The sequence below is a fragment of the Hippoglossus hippoglossus genome, chromosome 6 (assembly GCF_009819705.1).
Source record: "Hippoglossus hippoglossus isolate fHipHip1 chromosome 6, fHipHip1.pri, whole genome shotgun sequence".
NCBI classification, from domain to species: Eukaryota; Metazoa; Chordata; class Actinopteri; order Pleuronectiformes; family Pleuronectidae; genus Hippoglossus; species Hippoglossus hippoglossus.
The window spans coordinates 2,665,747-2,685,287 of record NC_047156.1 but is presented as its reverse complement, the minus strand read 5'-3'; the positions used below and the strand labels follow the sequence as shown (position 1 = coordinate 2,685,287).

Below are 19,541 nucleotides of genomic sequence, written 5' to 3'. Positions count from 1 at the left end.
CATGAACAGATCTCCATCGACTCTGAGTTATGGCGGTGCTGTGTTACCTCTGCCGCTCGCCACCTGCTGACAAACGGACAATAGAAATGACAAACAGTCGATAACTAGAGTTCCCCCCCCCCCCTGTTTTTCTACACGTCTGCCTTCTTTCTCCTCCATCTCGTCCCTGACACGCTTCCCTTCCTCCGCCCGAGCGCGACGCCATAACTTGCCCTTATACCTCCACGGTGTCCTCCCAGCTGTTACCTCTAATTTATCTGCCGCCGCCGTGCGACAGATGGCACGCGGCCATCCCAGTGTTCGCCAGTTCAATAAATCCAGCCCCTGCGTGCGGGAGCATCTGCTATGCAAATTCACCTCATATTACTGTCACCTTTGTCTGTCGGCGCTCACGTAGAGATTTAGCGTTTCCTTATCTAAAATCTACGCCTCTCTGTCTTCTTACTCATCTGTCCGCTCTCCTGTTCCGTTTCCCCTTCTCTGGTTTTCCCATGATGCCGCTGGCACCGGCTGCACAAAGAGAATTCATGTCTGTCAGGGAGACACTTGGCCGTAGGTCTGTGCTTGACAACTTCAGCAGCTGTCTCCGGGGGGGGCGCGTCTCTTTGTGCCGGGCCGGAGTCAAGTTAGAGGGAAATGCAACTTTAATGAGGAATCTTTTTTACACCGAATTGCTCGTTTCTTCGCTCACACCCGAAGTCATGCTGCACCGAGGGGAATATTCTCCTCCTCCTCCTCCTCCTCCTCCTCCTCCTCCTCCTCCTCCTCCTCTCTTTATCTTGTGTCTCTCCACTCCCCAGCACTGTAATCGTCCCTGGTCCATGACGCCGTGCACGTGTCTCTCAGCTTCTCTCAGCTTCCTCCAGGAGGCTTCACACGCAGCCCTGTACAGTCGGGAGCGTTCCAGTTCCTTTCCCGTGTTGTGGGGACGTCGTCGCTCGTTTCTCCAGCGGAGCAGCTTTTTTTTATTTTATTTACTGCCAAACTTCAGCACCTGCTATTTTCAATCAGTGCAATTCCATTCTGGGAGGAGGGTGAATATACTGACAGCTGTAGCACTTAAACTGAGGAGCTAGGTTTTTATTACAAGATTAACAAGAGATTTTACTTGTGAACGAGTTAATACAGCAGTGCGGCAAAAAGCCAAATACCCTCGTCCCCCTTCGTGCTAAATACGAGACGACATTCAAGGGAACTGGAAACAGGGCTGACCAGTAAGTTCTGTCATGCTGGCGTAAGTGAGGCCAGCTTCTGGTTTATTGAAAACCTAAATAAAAACCTTTTTCGATTGGTTGAAGTGGTAAAGTATTGATAAAAGCAAAGAAGAACACAGACTTGGTGATTAATCACGATGATCGTACATCAAACTCAAAGCTCCTGCTGCACCGGAGACATGAAAAACACCAGCAGACTAAAACGAGGAGTCTGTAACTCCTGAAACCGACCGACGGCCGTATGTCCATCAGCTTTACGACATTGTTTTCCTCCATCTGAGGTGTAACTGGCTTCTTGTTAATGACGACCTCATGGCTTCATGCGGGTCCTTCCTATGTACCCACTGTCCAATGTTCCCTAAGATTTATATGGCTCATAATCAGAAAGGGTCCTATATGTTCCTCAGCTCTAGTTATGTGCTCACCCTGGGTCCCGTGTTCCTTAGAAATCGTAGCTGCAGAAAGTAGCCGGTGTTAATTGAAAAGTTGGGAGCACATGCCCCCCCCCGTGGAAAAGGTCTGTTCTTAAAGATTAAATTTCCCGAGCTGCACACACATCGGTCGGTCTCATGGACCCACACATGTCTGGCTCCTGCTTCCACAGCAGCAGTTACAGTCACTTCAGCCAGCAGAGAGAGAACAGGGGAATATTCATGGGTTGTGTTTACTCACGTTGCCTGTGTGAGTATCGCAACACAACAATTGTCTTTGTTTTTAGTGTGAACGCAGCGTTGCTCTTTAAGTAGGTGAAGGATGCACACACGGCCTGTTCGACGACTGTGGCAGAAAGAAGGAAGTTACACAATAAGACAGTAGAATGACTATAAGCAGCCATTTTCAGTTTCCTTCAAAGTCGTCTTGGAAAGTAAATCTGCTTTCTTTAGAAATGTGGCTGCTGGTTGGATAAAACGTGCATTTTAACGAAGACACCATTGGTCTCTCCCTCTGATTAACTGACACGAGCAAGATGAACTCAGTTACAGGTTATAAATGTTTCCAGTTAATTTCCCAGCCCTGGATAAAGTAATCTGCAGATGATCAATAATAGAAACAGTAGTTAGTTCTTTCTAATCACATGTTGTGAGACTCTCGGGGACTGAACTCCTGCTTCTCGCTCAGCGAAGTGGAAGCCGAGCACCTGACAGAAGTCAGCTGTTCACACACTCACGAGTTTCTTGGCAGGCAGAACGTGTCAGCAGCTTTTAAATAGCTCTGTGGAACATCTCTGCTCGTCTCGGCCGTGACTGGCACTGGAACTAACAACAAGTCCAAGATACAATGTGCAACTTCTCTCCTTGAGGCAGGAAGTGTACTGTCAGGCCGGCCCTCCTCCTCCTCCTCCTCCTCCTCCTCCTCCTCCTCACTTTGTCAAGATTTCACCCCAACTCCTGCCAGTCACACTGCAGAGCTGTCTGCCTTCAAACAACCGGCAGCCCGAGGCGGAGGGAAACGGCAGCGCTGGAGCCTCCACAGCCTCTGAAGAAGTCCGCACTTAAGCTGACCATGTTTTTAACTTTCTGACACATATTTAGCTTTGTACGTATTTATTTTTAAAAACTGCCTTTGTCTATTCTCGCTGTTCACGTAACAATAGTTGGAGAAGTTTGTAGAAACGAGCAAACAGGAAATTCAGCTTCGACGCAGTCACAGATTGATCTTGTTCTGTTTACTTATTGTTTAATCCAGAAATTTATTGGGTTATCGATCTGTTATTCTACAACAAGACACTTCTGTTTAACTTGATTCCTTTATTATGAGCTGAGAGCCGTTTCCACGGGTCAAAAGCAAGGCCAGTGCTAATCTGCCCCGAGGAAGTGGAATTATAACCTTTTGTCTCGTAAACTCAACGACAGCTGAAGATCCTCGCCACCCACTCCCAGCAGAGAAAACTTAGAAATAGCAAATATAAGATCGTCTTTAATAAATCTTCTTTTAAAAGTAATTGAGCGTTTTTTAAAGTCACAACTGACTATTCCCCCTTTTTCCATTCTCAAAGCTCCATTTGCTTTCCGCCGCCTCAGGCTGCAGCAGTGTGCACGTGCATGTGAGATTGTGTGTCGCTGTGAAAGATTTTGTGTTTCCCACCTCGGGTCACCGGGGACCTTGTGCCTGTGCTGATGAGCTCACATCCCAAATCTGTTCTCTAATCACCAGAAAGTCCCGAAATGTCGTTTTGTGTCTGGAAACGTTTCCACCTGAAGCTAAAAGTTACAGCGATGAGACCGAAGTGAGCGCAGAGCGGCTGAGGCCGAGTGTTTTCCAATCAAACTTCTGCTGTCCTGTCCATCACTTCTCATCTCGTTATCAGGTCTCACACGGCTCTGCTCTCGCTCCATCGCTGCCCTCTGGCCGTCTCTTTATCACATTTTCACCTCACGCTGACCTCCCTCACAATCCCCCCCTCAGTATTCTGGTGCTGTGACTGGGAGGAGGAAGAGGAGGAGGAGGAGGAAGAGGCCTGGAGTCGTCTGCTCGCTCGGCGACAACACAAATCTCACCGCGAGGACACTAAAGCTGTTTGAGAGCTGGATCGAAACTCTTCTGTCTGTGTCGTCGCAAAACAAAGACAGAAGAAGATTGAAAAAAAGTAGATTCTTCCAAGTGTGCTCCCTCACGGCTGCCTGGCTGCACGGCCATCGGGATTTAAACCTTTATTAAGTTGTGATATTTAATAACGGCATAAAATGTGCGGTTTATTGGTAACATTTGTAAATTTGCTCTGACATTTATACGAGATACGGATCAGGCGGTGGATCCAGGAATCCTATTTTTTCCATTTTCTTTAAAATGGCGAATTGGACGCTCATGGATCCTAATGATAAACATCAGCCTCCTTAGCAGACTGATATCTCTGAGTGTTAATCTGTGCAGCTTGGATGTGGGGGGGATGTTTGGCCTTCGCGGAGGTTTTCGGTTCTAGTTTCTCTAGAAATGTCAAAAAATGCAAGGTTAAAAAAAGTGAAATAAAATCCTGAATCCTCCCCATTTAATTAATTCTGTTCCAAATGTTTAATGGTTCCTTCTGTGGCCCCGGTCCCAGTTCAAGAAAACATTAGTATTCAGTAGTTGTTGTTGTTGTTATCCTGCTCACATGAAAACAAAAGATACTTGATGGAGGTAAAAACACAAGTTGTACAACCGACAAACAGAAATACCTCAACTTCCAGCTGCCGTTGTTCCCTCAGAAACCTTTGGCTGGTTGTTGTTTTATTGATGATGAACCGTGTGTTCTGACTCGGGGCAAAAAGTAAAACATCTTCCAGGCGGCGTTGATTCCCTCCACATGTACCGACTGTCAGCGATTGGCCAACTGGTGAAAGGTCAACTTCCCTGTGACGTCTCAACGTTCTGCTGAAAGGCCGCTGTACTCAGAAGGAGACATTGGGACCGTGTTTCCTGCAACTTGACTTGTTGGTGCGGGCGTAGAACCTCGGGGGGGTAAATCTACTTTAAAGACGAGACTGTGTGTGTTTGTTGAAGGGAAAAATAAAGACAATCATGTCGTCGGCTTCACATTCTGCAGAGAACAGAAATCAAAAAGAGAGAAATAAGTAATAAGAAAGAAAAACACCTTTTACGTCTTTATTCGTTCAATTTTCAGTGTAAATAAGCAACTGATTGGTGCTTTCATTGCCCAGAATTGATTTTTTACCTTCTTGTATACCCAGGACACTTTATTACTATAGAATTAATTGACTCCCTGCAAACCCCTTGTGGACGACTGGCTCTAATTCCCATTAAGATGTAGAGGAAACATTTTTATTGGGTTCACATTTTCATAATGGGAGAAATTCTTCATCCTTGTCAATCAATGAACAATCTCTCAGCTGTAAACATCGATACCTTCCAGCACAGTTTTGATTTGGCTCCTCTACAGTCACACACACACGTTATATATTCCGTTGTATCGTATATTTTCCCTCCACAGCCACAGTTTGTGTGCAAATAAACCAACAGGATGAAAGTAAACAGCGTAAACCGATTTGCTTCTCCCGGTAACTTGAATTGGATTTCCTCCACTTCGCTGATGTTTATTATTGCAGTCAGCAGCACTTGTCATGGAGTGAGAACATTATTGTATGAACGGTTACACAGTTGAATGTGTAGCTGCCTCTCTCGGGGGGGGGGGGGGCGGGGGGGGGGGGATTCATTCCCAGCATGAATCCCGAAACAGCACGCCGAAGATTCAGCGGCGTCCAAGCCTGCAGGGTGCGCAGGAGACAAGTCAGCAGACAGGTCGCTGAGATGTGGAATATATTTACAGTAATGCATGAGGCAGGAAATGCTGTAGGAAGTATGATTAATAAGAAACCTGAGCAGAGGGAGGCGGGGGAGTGGATGGAGGGAGGAGCACAGCAGTCAATAGCAGCGTGTGGAAACAGATGGAAAATCCAGATTTGTAATTATGAATATGCTTTCTTTGCAATGTAGCCCTAAGTGGTATTGATGTTTGGTTTCTCCGTGTTTCGATGCGTCTGCTCCGAGGCGTCTCCTTCACACTTTTTCTGCAAAGCGTCCAGAACTACTGGAACAACCAGGCGGATTCCTTCGGTTTCTGTTGTGCAGTTTGGTGAACGTCGGCTCAGATATGGCAATTTGTTGTTCTGAGGGTTTAACCAACATGAAGAGCTGCCCTTGAGAGAGAAGCCGCTCTGAAGCTGACACAAGAGGGGAATCGATCACTGGCAGAGCCAATAAAAGTCCTGAGAAGTAACTACTGGGAAATCAGACACTGAACAAGTCGACCAAGGACGACAACTGTGAAGAAACACCTCCTCAGGGCAGAGGTGAAGGAGTCACAGTCCAGAAGGAGAGCAGACACTTAGAGGCCAGGATGCAAACCACTCACCAGAAGATTGGAACTAGCAATGGGAACAAGAGTCGAGACCAAGATTCACTTTCACCAGAGTGATGGAAAGGCCAGAGTGTGGAGAACAAGAGGATCTGTTCACGATCCACAACATGAAGAATCAGGAAATCCCAGCATGTCAGTGGATGGAGGTTCAGTCTGATTAGTTTATTTGATCACACTCACCGGTGTCATCGTTTCCATTTGCAGCTTCAGCTTGTGAAAACCCAGAGATAAACCACTGGATGTTACCTCCAGCATCAAACTAGCACCTGGAGTCTGTGACCACATCTTAGCTCAAGGTCCAGGAGGTTTCTCTGAGGAGGTGGTGGAGACCCAACCTGAGGGAGAAGATCTGTGATGACATGTTTTATCCTGAAGCTGCTCTGTGTATCCTCGATATTTAAGAACTCTATCAGATGATGTGTGTTGTTAGCAGCTTGTTCCACTGGACACAAAGGACCAATAAGCTGAAGCCACTTTAAAACAGACGTGAGATGATTCCAGACTTTTTGTAACTTCGGCCTCCTCTCTAACTTCTTCAGGCGTCACTGTGGTGATAAAACGTTGTGAGGAGTTTCACCAAAGAGTGATTGTCCCAATTTAACAGGTTCAGCTGTTTGAGGACAAAAACTGTTTTAAAAAAAATCTATATTTGAAGAAAAATGCTCATTTGTGTATTATAACTTTTTTGATTCCTCTCTCAGATTCATCTCGTGCTCCAGTTTATAATAAATGTTTGATTTCAGTTGCGAATCCTGAATATCTCATCACATTTTTACATCAGAAGCTTTGACATAAATATGTATTGTTGTCTCTGGTTCCATTCTGTAGAAGCTACGTATGTATTTCCAGATTCTCTCAACTAATATGCATCTGAACCGTCGTTTTTTTTACCTTTGTGGAAAGTGTTGTGATCCCTGGCGGCACAATCTCCAGTTAAATGCACGGCACATACGTTTTGCTTCCCCCTTCCACTCGTAAACTACCGGATGTGTTATATTAAGCTCCGTCTCTCCGGAGCAGAGGGAAAACGCAGCAACGGTGTTAGAACTCGTTTCCTCCCACACGCGTCTCGGGTCCAATCTGCCTCCTCGGAGCTGCAGCTGCCTGCAATCGACAAATTGTCAAAATATAAACGAGTAAACTTGCAGACTGATGCACGGACTGAACAGACGTAAACAGAGAAGAGGAATCTGTATGTGCACTTCATCCCAAATGATTCTTACTGTTGGATTCGTCTGATCAATAATCATTGAAACTATTAGACAATGGAGAACAGTGGAGGGGGCAGTTCAATAATAGTCTGTATATTTCACTTTTGTTTTTCAATTTCATGCCCAAGCAGTCAATCCATGTTGCAGGCTATATTGCACCATTCAGTGTGTGTGTGTGTGTGTGAGAGATTTATAGGAGCAATATAAACACTAACTCCTGCTTAATGTCAGCGGTCCCTCCTCAGACTCCTCACCCGGTGTCGTTTCACTTGTGTCAGTGTCGTCTGGGTTTTATGTGTCTCCGCTGGAGGAGACTTCTGCCGCTGCGACACAAACGCTGCTGTTAGAAAATAGCAGGTGTAAGAACTGTGATGATTCTCAGTTTGTACTGTGTCATACAACTTGTGGGAGTTTGATGGTTCTCGTCAGTTTCTCCGGCTTCTGGATTGGTTAATTGGAAATGATCTAAATTGAGCGTAGGTGTGAATGTGACTGTTTGAAAGCTGCTTCTCGCCCAATGTCTTTCAACAGAAGAGCAGTAGAATGGATGGATGGATATTATGACTTTTTAATATAATATAGTAATTTTCTCAAGTTTTAAACATTAATCTTTGTTCTACGAGCCTAAAGCGTCTCGATCGCCCCCTGGTGGCTGGCTTCGGTATGGGTCAGCAAACCCTGCCTCCTTCATGTTAGTGGATGGGACATGGACCAAACTAGGAAGTCAAATCATTTTTCTTATCACACTGATGGTTTGGTTTTATTTGGTCATTTGATGATATAGAGAACATGATTGACAGCTGAGACTGACTCACGATTGGTCGAGCGTGCATATCGGCGGGATCTCAGCTCCACCCCCCCCCCCCCCCCCGTTCGCTAATGACTCTGACTCTAAATGACGTCATCAGCGTAAGATCATCCAGGATATTTATTCAGCTTTATTTCTGAATACTGAGACGGATTCAAGATGCATCATCTGTATTCATGTACAGACTTGATACAAATATTCTTAGATTCACAGTAACTTGCAATTTCTCCATGTTCAACTGACATATAGTTTTTTGTTTTAACCTCTTGTCACCTCAGGGCTTCCATAGCTTTTCCAGCGTAACTCCAGGTCTCTAGTTGTACAGGTCGGTGTGTGATTGCTCTGTTAAATCTTCTACTGCTGCAGAGTTCTTCTGTTGTGACGCTCACAGAACTCCGGCACTGCTCCTGTGAAAAGATGTGTTCTCTGTGTCCATTATGAAACCTCGGGGAAACCATTACCTTCCCCTCTCGCCGAGAAATACATCGGCCGAGATCAGATACTGAAAAACAACAAAAAAAGCACATTACAGTGTTATCCATCTAATGCCCGTTACTCCCCCTGTGCCATCCGGCCTCCTCTTCCCTTTCTCCGTCTCATAATTTCTCTGTTTTTCTCTTTGTTTCCCTCCCTCGCTCCCTCGCTCCCTCGCTCCCTCGCTCTTTTCTATCTTCAGGGCCAGTATCGTCCAGAAGAGAATCATCTATTTCCAGGAAGAGGGCTCGCTCACCATTCGGCTTTGTGAGAAAGGTAATTACAGCCGCCCGTCATTGCCTCACCTCTCCCTCTTTGGCTGCTCATCTTTTCATCCTTGACCGCTCATCATGGCGCCATTATCCCTCGTTTTATCTGTTGTTTAGTTTTTTTGTACGCCTCTGGAGCAGAGCAGCTCCCAGGCTTTGTACTGTGTCTGAAAAAAAGTATGAAACCCGCAGAGGGAGCCGGGGAAACTGCGAGGACAGTGATTTATGGAACTCGTGGGAGTCTGCGTGGAATTTAAATATCCCTCTGCACGTCACCGCAGAGCAACGCCGTCGCTCTTTTGTTATCTACCTGCAGAAAGTTTGCTGGAAAGTGCGACAGCTCGTCGACGGGACTCTCTGAGCTCTGACGCACACGTTTAATGTCCAATAAAACCCAGAGTCCGGACAAACGGTTTCTCAAACTTAATCTCAGGGGGTTTTCACTTTCATGAAATCATCCTCTCCTCACCGGAATCTAATTTTCCAGGCTATTATGCAAGCCAATCAAGCCACGCGGTTTCAATTTGACGACATAAGTTAGGTGCCTTTACTTTTTTTGACTCATTCTGCATTAAATTAGACATCGAGGGAGTTTTTTTTCCCCCCCCAAATAGTTTGGCCGCTCATAAATATTCAGGTTCTCCCCTTGACCTGTCTTTTCAAAACACTGGTCAAGGGCAGCATCTGAATATTCATGAGTCCGCGTCAAGGCCAATGTGTCATTTGAATACCGGTTTATTCCATGGATGTAATTTTGTGACATTCTCGCTGTTCCAGGTTATTGTCATTTATCTGGTGATTTATTCAGGTGTGAGTTTGTGTCAGAGCTCCCACTCTGGCGGCTCTTTGCTCGTCTGTGTATAATCTATTATGTCTGTGCATCTTGTTTACCCTCGAATCTTTACATATATATACGAGCGTATGTGTGCATCACCTCCCGTCTCCCTTCAGAGCGCCTGTTTGGTGAAGCCACAGAAGCTCCGGCCATGGAGTGCTGCGCCTGCGGAACAGCCAAGTACAGACTCACCTTCTTTGGCAACTGGTCGGAGAAAGTGCATCCAAAAGACTACCCGAGTGAGTTCAACCCACGGGCACGCACCGGGGAGCTGCCGGGAAACTCGTGTGTGATTTATATGCAGCAGGATGTTGATTAAACTGTAGTAAAAATGGGTTTAGGTAAAAAAAAAATGACACAAAAATTATGAAAAGCTGCACAGGTTATTCTATCAAAGCTTAACAACTGGAAAGAAGCAGCTAAGATTATTAATGTGCTGCATTTATGTTGCACGTTATTGGTTTTAACGACCGCTTTATTATACAGGTCACTTTCACACACATTCCTACAGGACTTCTATATTTAGCCCAGTGCTTCTCCGTCACTCATCGATCTCGTTGACGTCACGGTTCCCCTGGCTCTGTCCAACACTACCCAACAAAATAAAAGTTGTTTCTCTTCTCTTTTATTTAACTTGGAAAGACGAGGAGAGCTTCTGGCGATAAGGGTCAATGTGCTGCAAACAATAAACACAGAAAAAACAGCTTTAGAGTAACTGAGTAACTCCTCCAGCAGTTATTTATTTATTATCACCGGAACGTGATGCCAGTAAAACCTCATGCCCAGACTTCCTGTGTTCCAGGACGAGCCAACCACTGGTCGGCTCTGATTGGCGCGTCCCACTCCAGAAGCTACGTGCTGTGGGAGTACGGAGGCTACGCCAGCGAGGGCGTCCGGCAGGTGGCTGAGCTCGGATCCCCCATCAAGATGGAAGAAGAGATTCGACAAAAGGTAGAAATGGCTTCTTACTGCATTTTCTAATGGAACAGCATTCATTCCATGTCTGTCCACTTGTTTTTCTGACGACTAAATATGAATGCTGGTGCGAAAGGATCCAAACTGTCCAATAATATACAAGAAAAACCAGAATATATAAGAATCAAGGACACTCCCACTGCAACATTCATCAGTGTCACTTCAGCTGCTCATGATATGTTCTCACGCCTCCTCGCCATTTGTCAGGGGCTATTACAACATACTGTGAGGTTAATGACAGGCTGAGGCAATAAAATCTGAAATTACACACACACACACACACACACACACACACACACACACACACACACACACACACACACACAGACACACACACACACATTAATGTCAACATGTCAGCTGATGAATGTGCAATACAGTGAAATTCAGTGAACTCTGCCTTTAGGGGATCAGATATTTTGGATACAAACCCAAGAGCATGTGTGTGTGTGTGTGTGTGTGTGTGTGTGTGTGTGTGTGTGTGTGTGTGTGTGTGTGTGTGTGTGTGTGTGTGTGTGTGTGTGTGTGTGTGTGTGTGTGTGTGTGTGTGTGTGTGTGTGTGTGTGTGTGTGTGTGTGTGTGTGTGTGTGTGTGTGTGTGTGTGTGTGTGTGTGTGTGTGTGTGTGTGTGTGTGTGTGTGTGTGTGTGGCACTGACAGGGTAGAGAGCATGACAGGACACAGCTGAGACGTGTGTGCTTGTGCATACTTGAGTGTGTGTTCAGCCGAGTCAAATACGTGCATGACTATTAAAATCCATACAGGGTTGGCTGCTGTGACAGTATATTTATAAATATATATATATATATATATATTGTGAGTTTATTGAACTTGGCCAACTCCTTCTCTTATATAAAACCCTCACGTCCACATTCCCACACTCTCACAACTCGGTGAGATTTAAAACAAATTGAAACTAACATAAAAATCTTTATTCAAACACACATTCGGTTATTTTCAGAAGATGTTTGTAAAAAATCTCAGTTTCAGGGGGGAAATTAAAAATGACGTGTACTTTCAGACTTGGGTCTGAAACACTGAGGGAAAAAGTCTGTTCAATCAGTTAATCGCTCTTCCTCCTCTTCGCTGACTCACGTGAGGAAGAGGAGAACATTCCACTGTCCCAGTATAATAACATGTGATGAATCTACACGTTACATGTGTGCTGCTCCCGTGTGCCGGCTGGACTCCGGCCCACAGTCGGCCTCCATGCCGCACACACACACACACACACACACACACACACACACACACACACACACACTCTGTCTCTGTCGGCTCTGAAAGGTGTGCCCCGACCATTTGCAGGGGGGGAACAATAGCGTGTTGTTAGTGGGCTGTCACTGTGGTGTGTGCCTGTCAGTTTGGGTTTGGGCTGTTGTGTGGAGACGTTAGCGGCTGACGGACAGCCCTAACTCCTCTCTTGGCTGCCTCTGTCTGTCTCTGGGGCTAATAACTACCCTGACACAATGGAAACTTCAGCCCATTTCGTAGCGGAATGAGACGGCTTGATTGTGTACTGTAGACTGGAATGTTAGCCATTGAACTGCAGAATGAAACAGCTTGATTGTACACTGTACACTGGAATGTCAGCCATTGGGGGGTTTTTTTTGGGGACTTTGTAACAGGCGGGTCTTTAAACGTTTTCTAATCCCTGCACTGAAGAGGTTTTCTGTGGATCACGCTCTGACTCGTCCGTTCGGTGGAAACTGAGATTTTCACTTGTAATCGCAGTTGGCAGCAGAGTGAGAGTTTTCATCTGACAAGCATTATTCAAAGTTAACTTAATAAATCATCAATTATATCCGTAACGTCCATTATAGCACATTAAACACTGAGTCAAAAGTACTTTAAAACAATCAGTGAATTTTTTATTTGTGGCCGACGAGCTGCAAAGATTCAGTTTTTAATTTTTGTTTAACAATAGAACATTATCTAATAAATCCAGAAATCTGTCTGTATGTGGAACGTACATCTCGAGAACCGTTTATCTAATCAGCTTCATACTTGTCACATGTGTCGATAAGGGCCCGAGGAGGTGATGGGTGGAATTCGGTGCAATTTGGACACATCATACGTTCGATATTAACAAACCTTGACTAAAGAGTCGACCAGCAGCTGGAGCTCATCAACATGAGTGACGTTGTTGCTCATGACAACATCAACAACTGATAACTTATTTACTACAGGTCACTTTAACAGTTTCAGAAAGAAAATTACAACGAGCGTCACTACAAGCCAAGAAAACAGCCCATTGCAAACACAGCAGTTAAATATAACAAAGCTAATCGTCACATTTGAGAATCCGGAACAGACCAATTAGAAAAAACAAGACTAACAATGAATTTCTTTTCAAATTGAGATTAATTAACTAACATCATTGAACATTGAACTGGTAGAAAAAGTGTAAAAATTTGCCACCGATTTCCACACCAGCGGAATAACTTGTTGTTTATTGTGCAACGATTGACACCCGTCTCATATCTGTGTGTTAAATGTGAAGCGACAGGGACCAGTTGTGTTGTTTAGCTCATTATAAAGACTGGAAAACACCTCGATGTGCAAAAATCTGCCTACAAGCGTCGCCAGAGCTCATTAGGTAACATGTTATATCACGTTGTCTTCATAACTTCAGCAGCCTGATTCTAACGTGATTATTTACACGACTTTGTCTCATAAACTGAAAGTAGAACGACTGAAGTCTGTATTTTTCCTTTAATTCATTTCACTATGTTTGTCGTACTCAGCTTCACACTTAAGAGTTTTCGTGTTTGTGTTGAAAAACTATATCGAAGTTATCTTTTCAAGGATTCGGACACACACACACACACACACACACACACACACACACACACACACACACACACACACACACACACACACACACACACACATTTCACACACTCTTTTCAATTCCCTGGGGCCGACCGGGCGGACACCAAAATGGCTGCTGTAAAGGTGGGAAGCCGACATGGGTCAGTAATCCCTGTCTTAGCTGAGAATCCCAACCATCCAGAGGAGCAATCAGCTGTGGTGATGTGAGGACAAAGCCTCAAGACCAACCTCTGCAGCCCAGTGTCGACCTACGCCCCCCCCCCCCCCCCCCCCCCCCCCCCCGAACTCACACACAAGACAGGCAGGCCGACGGGCTGACAGAGACGCAGACAGACCTGAGAGCTGATTCTGACGAGCACACGTCAGAACATCTCTGCAGGATGTCGGTTCTTCATACTCGCTCGCCGCAGGAAGTCATCGTTTGATAACAGTCAGAAGCTAAAGACAAGTTTGATCTGTTGACTCAGCAGCCTGCTCGCTCTTTCTAGTGTGAACTCAATGAGTCTCACAGTCAAAGCTGAATTGCTGCTGCAAACCCGTGCTTTTCGAACTCACGACCCAACTCTCAGTCCCTCCCGCCTGTTTGCTTAGGTTGAACTTGGCCGAGCGTGTGAGCACAGAGACTCAGTGAACAGGCGCTGACATGCACGAGCCTGAGGAAAATATGCATGATAAAGTTCATTTTTAAAAAGCTGCTTCAAGGCAAACATCAGCTCATACCAACGAGACGCCGCTGCTCAGCAGCTGAGCGCCGCAGCTCCACGGCTCTGTGGAAACCAGCCTGTGTAGCATCTGACCGCAGGTTTCACGGACAAGTTAAAACACGGCCGAGACCCTGAAGTGGTTCTGTCACTTGAGTGAAGCTGTCAGAACGAGGTGCACGTCCTCTGGAGACAAACAGCGCGCGACGGGAAGAAGAAGCAATAAGGAAAGTTTAGGATTCTTTGACGTCACACAAGTATTTCTGTGTTCGTAGCCTAAATCTGTCGGATCTTTTTTTGCACGAGGCTTCAAGTGTTTCAAGATGGATTTAGCATTTCCTATAAACTGTAAAAAAATTGTTGTAAACTAGAATTTCACTCACTAGAGCACATACCCAGTATGAAGCCACATTTAAATAAGCCAGATAAGATATATATAGTTTTATCCACACCATTTGCACAGATTTAAAGATATTCATAAAATGTGCCTGTTTTTTTATTCATCAAGATGCATTGCTCCCTGGGGAAAGGGAAAATGTTAACGAAAGTATAAAAAAATTCCTTCTCTCTTTCCTGTAACCTCTAATTTACAAATATGAAATCTATGATATATATATATACATGTTGAATACACTGATATTTATCTTCTGGTCTCAAATGAATGAAAGATGAATGAGCTGATGTTAAACTGAAGCCACTCGTATCAGCAGGATAAGATCAGACAGACCTCGGCTCTGTTTTATCCACAGGAGCAGGAATAATCTTTTTAATGTCACCACCACTTCACTCCACAGACAAAATTACACAGCACATCTAATTATTGATTGCTCGGAAATGCCACATGCAGCCGAGAGTGTGTAACGATCACACGAGCGGAGGTTGCAGAATGTGAAGAGCTGCTGGCCGAGGTGTAAATCCTCAACCTTTCCAGCTGCCACCTCGCGCTGACACGGGACAAAGAAATAATCTGCGGCTACGTAATTATTGCTCCGTGTGAAATGCCACATGCTCTCTCAGCAGGTGTGATCGCGCTCGGATCAGACCGGCGAAATGTCAAGAGCTGCCGGCCAACGAGCCGTTTGCATCGACACTGAAGAGGAGCGGGCGCAGTCAATTACGTTTTAATGAAGTTACCGCGGCTCTCTGCCCGCATCCGAAATACCGGCGCTCCACCGCAGCTGGCTCGCTCGGCGCTGCACTCTTACCTCTAAAAGGATTTGTCAATCGGGCTCCTCTTCTTTCCGCCTGCCTCAGCAGCAGCTTTGGGGCCTGTCATGGCTGCAGCTGTTGTGAAAAGCCATTAGACGTGCGGCTCTTTTGTGTGGAAGCTTAAGATTTTTTTTAAAAACCTGGCTCAGCTTTTAGTTCTGTAGGGAAGCAGCTCACCTTCTCCTTTTTAAACCTAAAGAGTCTGAGGAGGCAGGTGGATAAAGACAGGAGGACTCCCAGCTGCAGAGTTTCCCTCAAAACATCCCCCCCACCCCCCGAGCCGTGGGCCTGCACGGCCACACGCGATATCTGCCCTGCAGCGAGCGTGAAGCAGAGAGACACCTGAGGCCGATACGTCTCCTCTGCACAAAGTCGTCTCTCATTTCCATGACAAAGTGTGAGTTTGACAAAAAAGTGCGACTGTTAGAAATGTAAAATGTGTCCCGGTGACCTTCACGGCAGAGGTCGCTCCGGGCGGGAGGCGCGTTTGAAGGTTTTTTTTTTACTTTTGGTCTGAGGCTGCTGAGACGCACACAAACTCCTTTTCCTGCAACTGCTATGAACGTCGTTTTGAATTCAGTTCCATATCTTTGTTAATGTTCTTTTTATTGATTCCCACCTTTTGTTTTTTTTTATGCCTCCGTTCTGAGGCTCGGACGTGAAATCTCCAGAACACCTTGAGGGGATTTCTTCACATTGGGACAAACATTAACTCAAGGATGAACTGATTAGATTATTGTGGTCAAAAGTCAAAGGTCAAGGTCCCCGTGACCACACAAAGCACGGTTTGCCTTGTGAACACGGTATCTTAGCAACACCTCCGGGGAATCCTTTCAAATTTGTTCAAAAACATCACTAATCCATTACCTCGTGAACGTTCATGTTAAAAACACAACTTCAGTTAGTCTCACAGATGAACTGATTCGATTTCAGGGGTCAAAGGTCACAGTGACCTCATGTACGTCTGAAGCTTCTGATGCATCTGCTGGTTTGTTTATTCTACTTCTATGCTTCTACTTTCTCGTTTCTCGTTTCCTCATGTGATTTTCTTTCTCTCTCCTGCCTCCTCATCTGTCTCTCATTCAAATCCAGCCGGCTACTTTATTATATACATTTTTTATATAGTGTTGAAATTGTTTCCAGATGTGACAATTTGAAGACGTATTGCAAACACACAAAAACAAGATTTTGCAATGCTTCTTCCTCACATTTTAATTTTACAGTTTAAATTTCCTACAACAGCTCAACTACCCAGAGGTGAGAGGAAGGATCTTGAGAGCTAAATATAATTTTATTTAAGTTGAGAACTGCTGCAACATTAAATGGAAATGTGTAATATCATTGTACCGATGTCGTACGTGATTTAGTTTTACTCCTAAATATTTATACTTTCATCCTTCCATCCTCTTCCAATGATAATCCATAAATTTGAATATATGAAAGATTTGAGTCCATAAATCTGTTGCTTCTCTTTTCTTTTAAGAACCGGTAACGTTAACTACTTAAAATCGTTTCCTTCATATTTGCATCTTTCTTTCTTTCTTTCTTTCTTCCATCCATCACTTTCTCTCCTGTCATTTTCTCCTGGCAGCTTCCTGACCAACTGATCGATGCTCAAGCTCTTATGAGCCAATCCCTTTTCTGCTCTCCTCCACTTTCTCTCCTCTCATTCTGTTTTCACTGTTTTCTGTCTGTTTGGAAAAGGCCTTATTTCAGACAGATGTCAGGGAAGAGGGCAGAGAGAACTATCATTCATGTCTACTGCCAACACTTTGCAGGAAATTACTCCAGACGTGCCACAGACAGACAAAGGTTGGACAGGCGAAACACACAGAACTCCAGGTGCAGCAGGAGCACTCCAAAGTTTCCCGGTCCTTTCTCTCCCCTGTCAGATTAAGAGCGTAGTAAAGCTAAGTGAGTGCATATCTCCGTGAGCACGTTCTCCAACTGTCACGGCTTCTCTGAGAGGTTTTGTCGAGCCGTCACCGCTTCGCACTCGTCTGAGAGGAATGTTTGTGCTGCCGCTCCGCAGGGAGATTTCCCCTCCGTCTGCTTGGTCGTGAGCCAGAGTTGGATTCCGACATGCGTGAAGGGCAGTGATAGACTCCGCCGCTCCTCTCCTCACACTCCGTCGTCCTGTCGTTTATATTCACATCGTGCCAAATTATCACAGGGTTACATCCGTGAACTTTTTTATAATAATATAAAGAGCAGTCGGGACCTGCTCTTTATATTATTATACTCCTGTCATATAAAACAGGGGGATAATAATAATATAACAGTTTAAGAGCGAGCTGCAGCCACGACTCCGTGTTCGCTCGAGCTTCTCTTTGTCTCAGATTCTAAACAAATGTTGCAGCAGCAGGATTCAGGATATTCAGGCTTTAATTTTGTACAATGGGAGGAAGTGGAGAAACACTGTTCATCTCTAATTACAGTGTATGTGTCAGAAATGTTGTAGTAATTTATACAGGGAATTTGAAATAGCTTTTCAAACAAAACCTTGAGGAGCACAATGAACTGCACAAACTGAAGCACTGGACTAAAATTATCAATTTAAGACAAAACTATTTCCTAAAAATGGGAAACAGGGACTTAGGAAGTGTCGAGTGAAGCAGCAACATTAACTTCAGTTTAATCTAACAGCTTTGTAAGTTTTATCTTCAAATCTCTCGCTCTGAAACTTCTCGTACAAACGTGTCTTCATCTAAACGTATGGAAGCTTCAGCAGACACACATTTGTCCCCGCCCACTTGCATCCTTGTCAGTAAATGTGCGTGAAGTCATGCATCCTCTAAAACTCCTCATTCCTCCTGAAGAAGACCACAACCTGCAAGTTCTGTATTAAATGTTCACCAGAGATCAGGAGGAAACACAGCATCGGAGACCCGCGTCATTAATTGGAAGCAGAGAGCTGAGGTGTGAGGGGGAATGAAATGCAATCATCTTTAGAGCCGGGGAGGCCGTGTCTGGGCCGTCAGCGTCTTCATCCTCGGCTTCATTCGTCCGGTTGTCTCCCTCCTGAAACTCGCAGCCAATTAAGAGTCAGTGGTGAGATGCAGTCGGCCTGTCAGCCGCCAAAAGCTTTCCACAGAAATCCCCCAGGACTCTGCGAGCGTGTGTGTGTGCGCGCGCATGTGTGTGTGCATGTGTGTGTGCATGTGTGTGCATGTCGCACTGTCATCGGCTGCTCCCCGACTTAACTACCTGTCACTCTTTCACAGGGAGAACTCGGGGTACATGCACTCCCACGTGTGCACAAATCACAAAGATACACGAGGAGGGAAGGAAACGCACACATTCAGAGACACACACACACACACACACACACACACACACACACACACACACACACACACACACACACACACACACACAGACACACACACACACACAAACTGCCTCTCATTTTCCACCCACCTCTCGCTCCCTGAGACAAGACACGTTAGGTCCATATATCGTGTGGAGGAAAACACCCTTAATATGACCAACCTGACAAATGCTGTCAAATCACACCGAGGAGGTAAAAGTGCACAGACGTGGATAAAAAATGTACAAAAAAATAAAACCTGTGCGTGTAAATAAAGGAGCGAAACAGAGGAACTGTTGTTTAAAGTCTAATTTATTCCGCTCGGCTCTTATTGAAGATGACACGTATCTGATTAAAGAAGCAGATGCCTGGAGGCGAGTGCAAGGTGGCAGGGCTCATGTGAGGCAGCGTTGTGAATTCATCCAGACACCTCCAACCAATAAATATAAATATAGCACTAAATGAAAATAAATGCACTCCCCGGGTTTTCAGCCAGAGACACTGCTGGCGTCGGGGTGTCGTTATTTGTGAAGGCTTGACACGGTTCCACCTCGTGTTTCCCACCGGGACCACGTGAGGAGACACAGGGATTACGTCCACCTGTGTTCGCATGTTACACATTTAAACACATTTCATTTCCCACCCACACATTTCTGTTTTCTACTGGTTTTCTAGAACATTAAGACTCAACCACAAATATAGGAATAGAAAATGTGTGACGATGGGAAGGTTACCAGTCTGCAGAGTTAGGTGATAATTCTCAGGAGGTGCAGAACTAACACAGATCCACTGGAGACGTTTATACCAAACTTTCCCTTTTAAACCTGGAAGCGATAATTATACATAA

The 19,541-nt window shown here is 45.2% G+C and overlaps 1 protein-coding gene across 4 annotated transcripts in view; it reads left to right on the top strand.

The window, feature by feature from the left end:
- Positions 1–19,541, top strand: part of LOC117763033 (spondin-1-like) — a 65,616-nt gene that overhangs the window by 13,657 nt on the left and 32,418 nt on the right. For all 4 annotated transcript variants that reach the window (XR_004614110.1, XM_034587870.1, XM_034587872.1 and 1 more), the window contains exons 4-6: positions 8,765–8,838; positions 9,783–9,905; positions 10,469–10,617. Coding sequence is in view for 3 of the 4 variants with exons in the window: in XM_034587870.1 (XP_034443761.1) it covers positions 8,765–8,838; positions 9,783–9,905; positions 10,469–10,617 (346 nt within the window). In the remaining variant the exon portion in view is untranslated. The remainder of the gene's footprint in view (positions 1–8,764; positions 8,839–9,782; positions 9,906–10,468; positions 10,618–19,541) is intronic.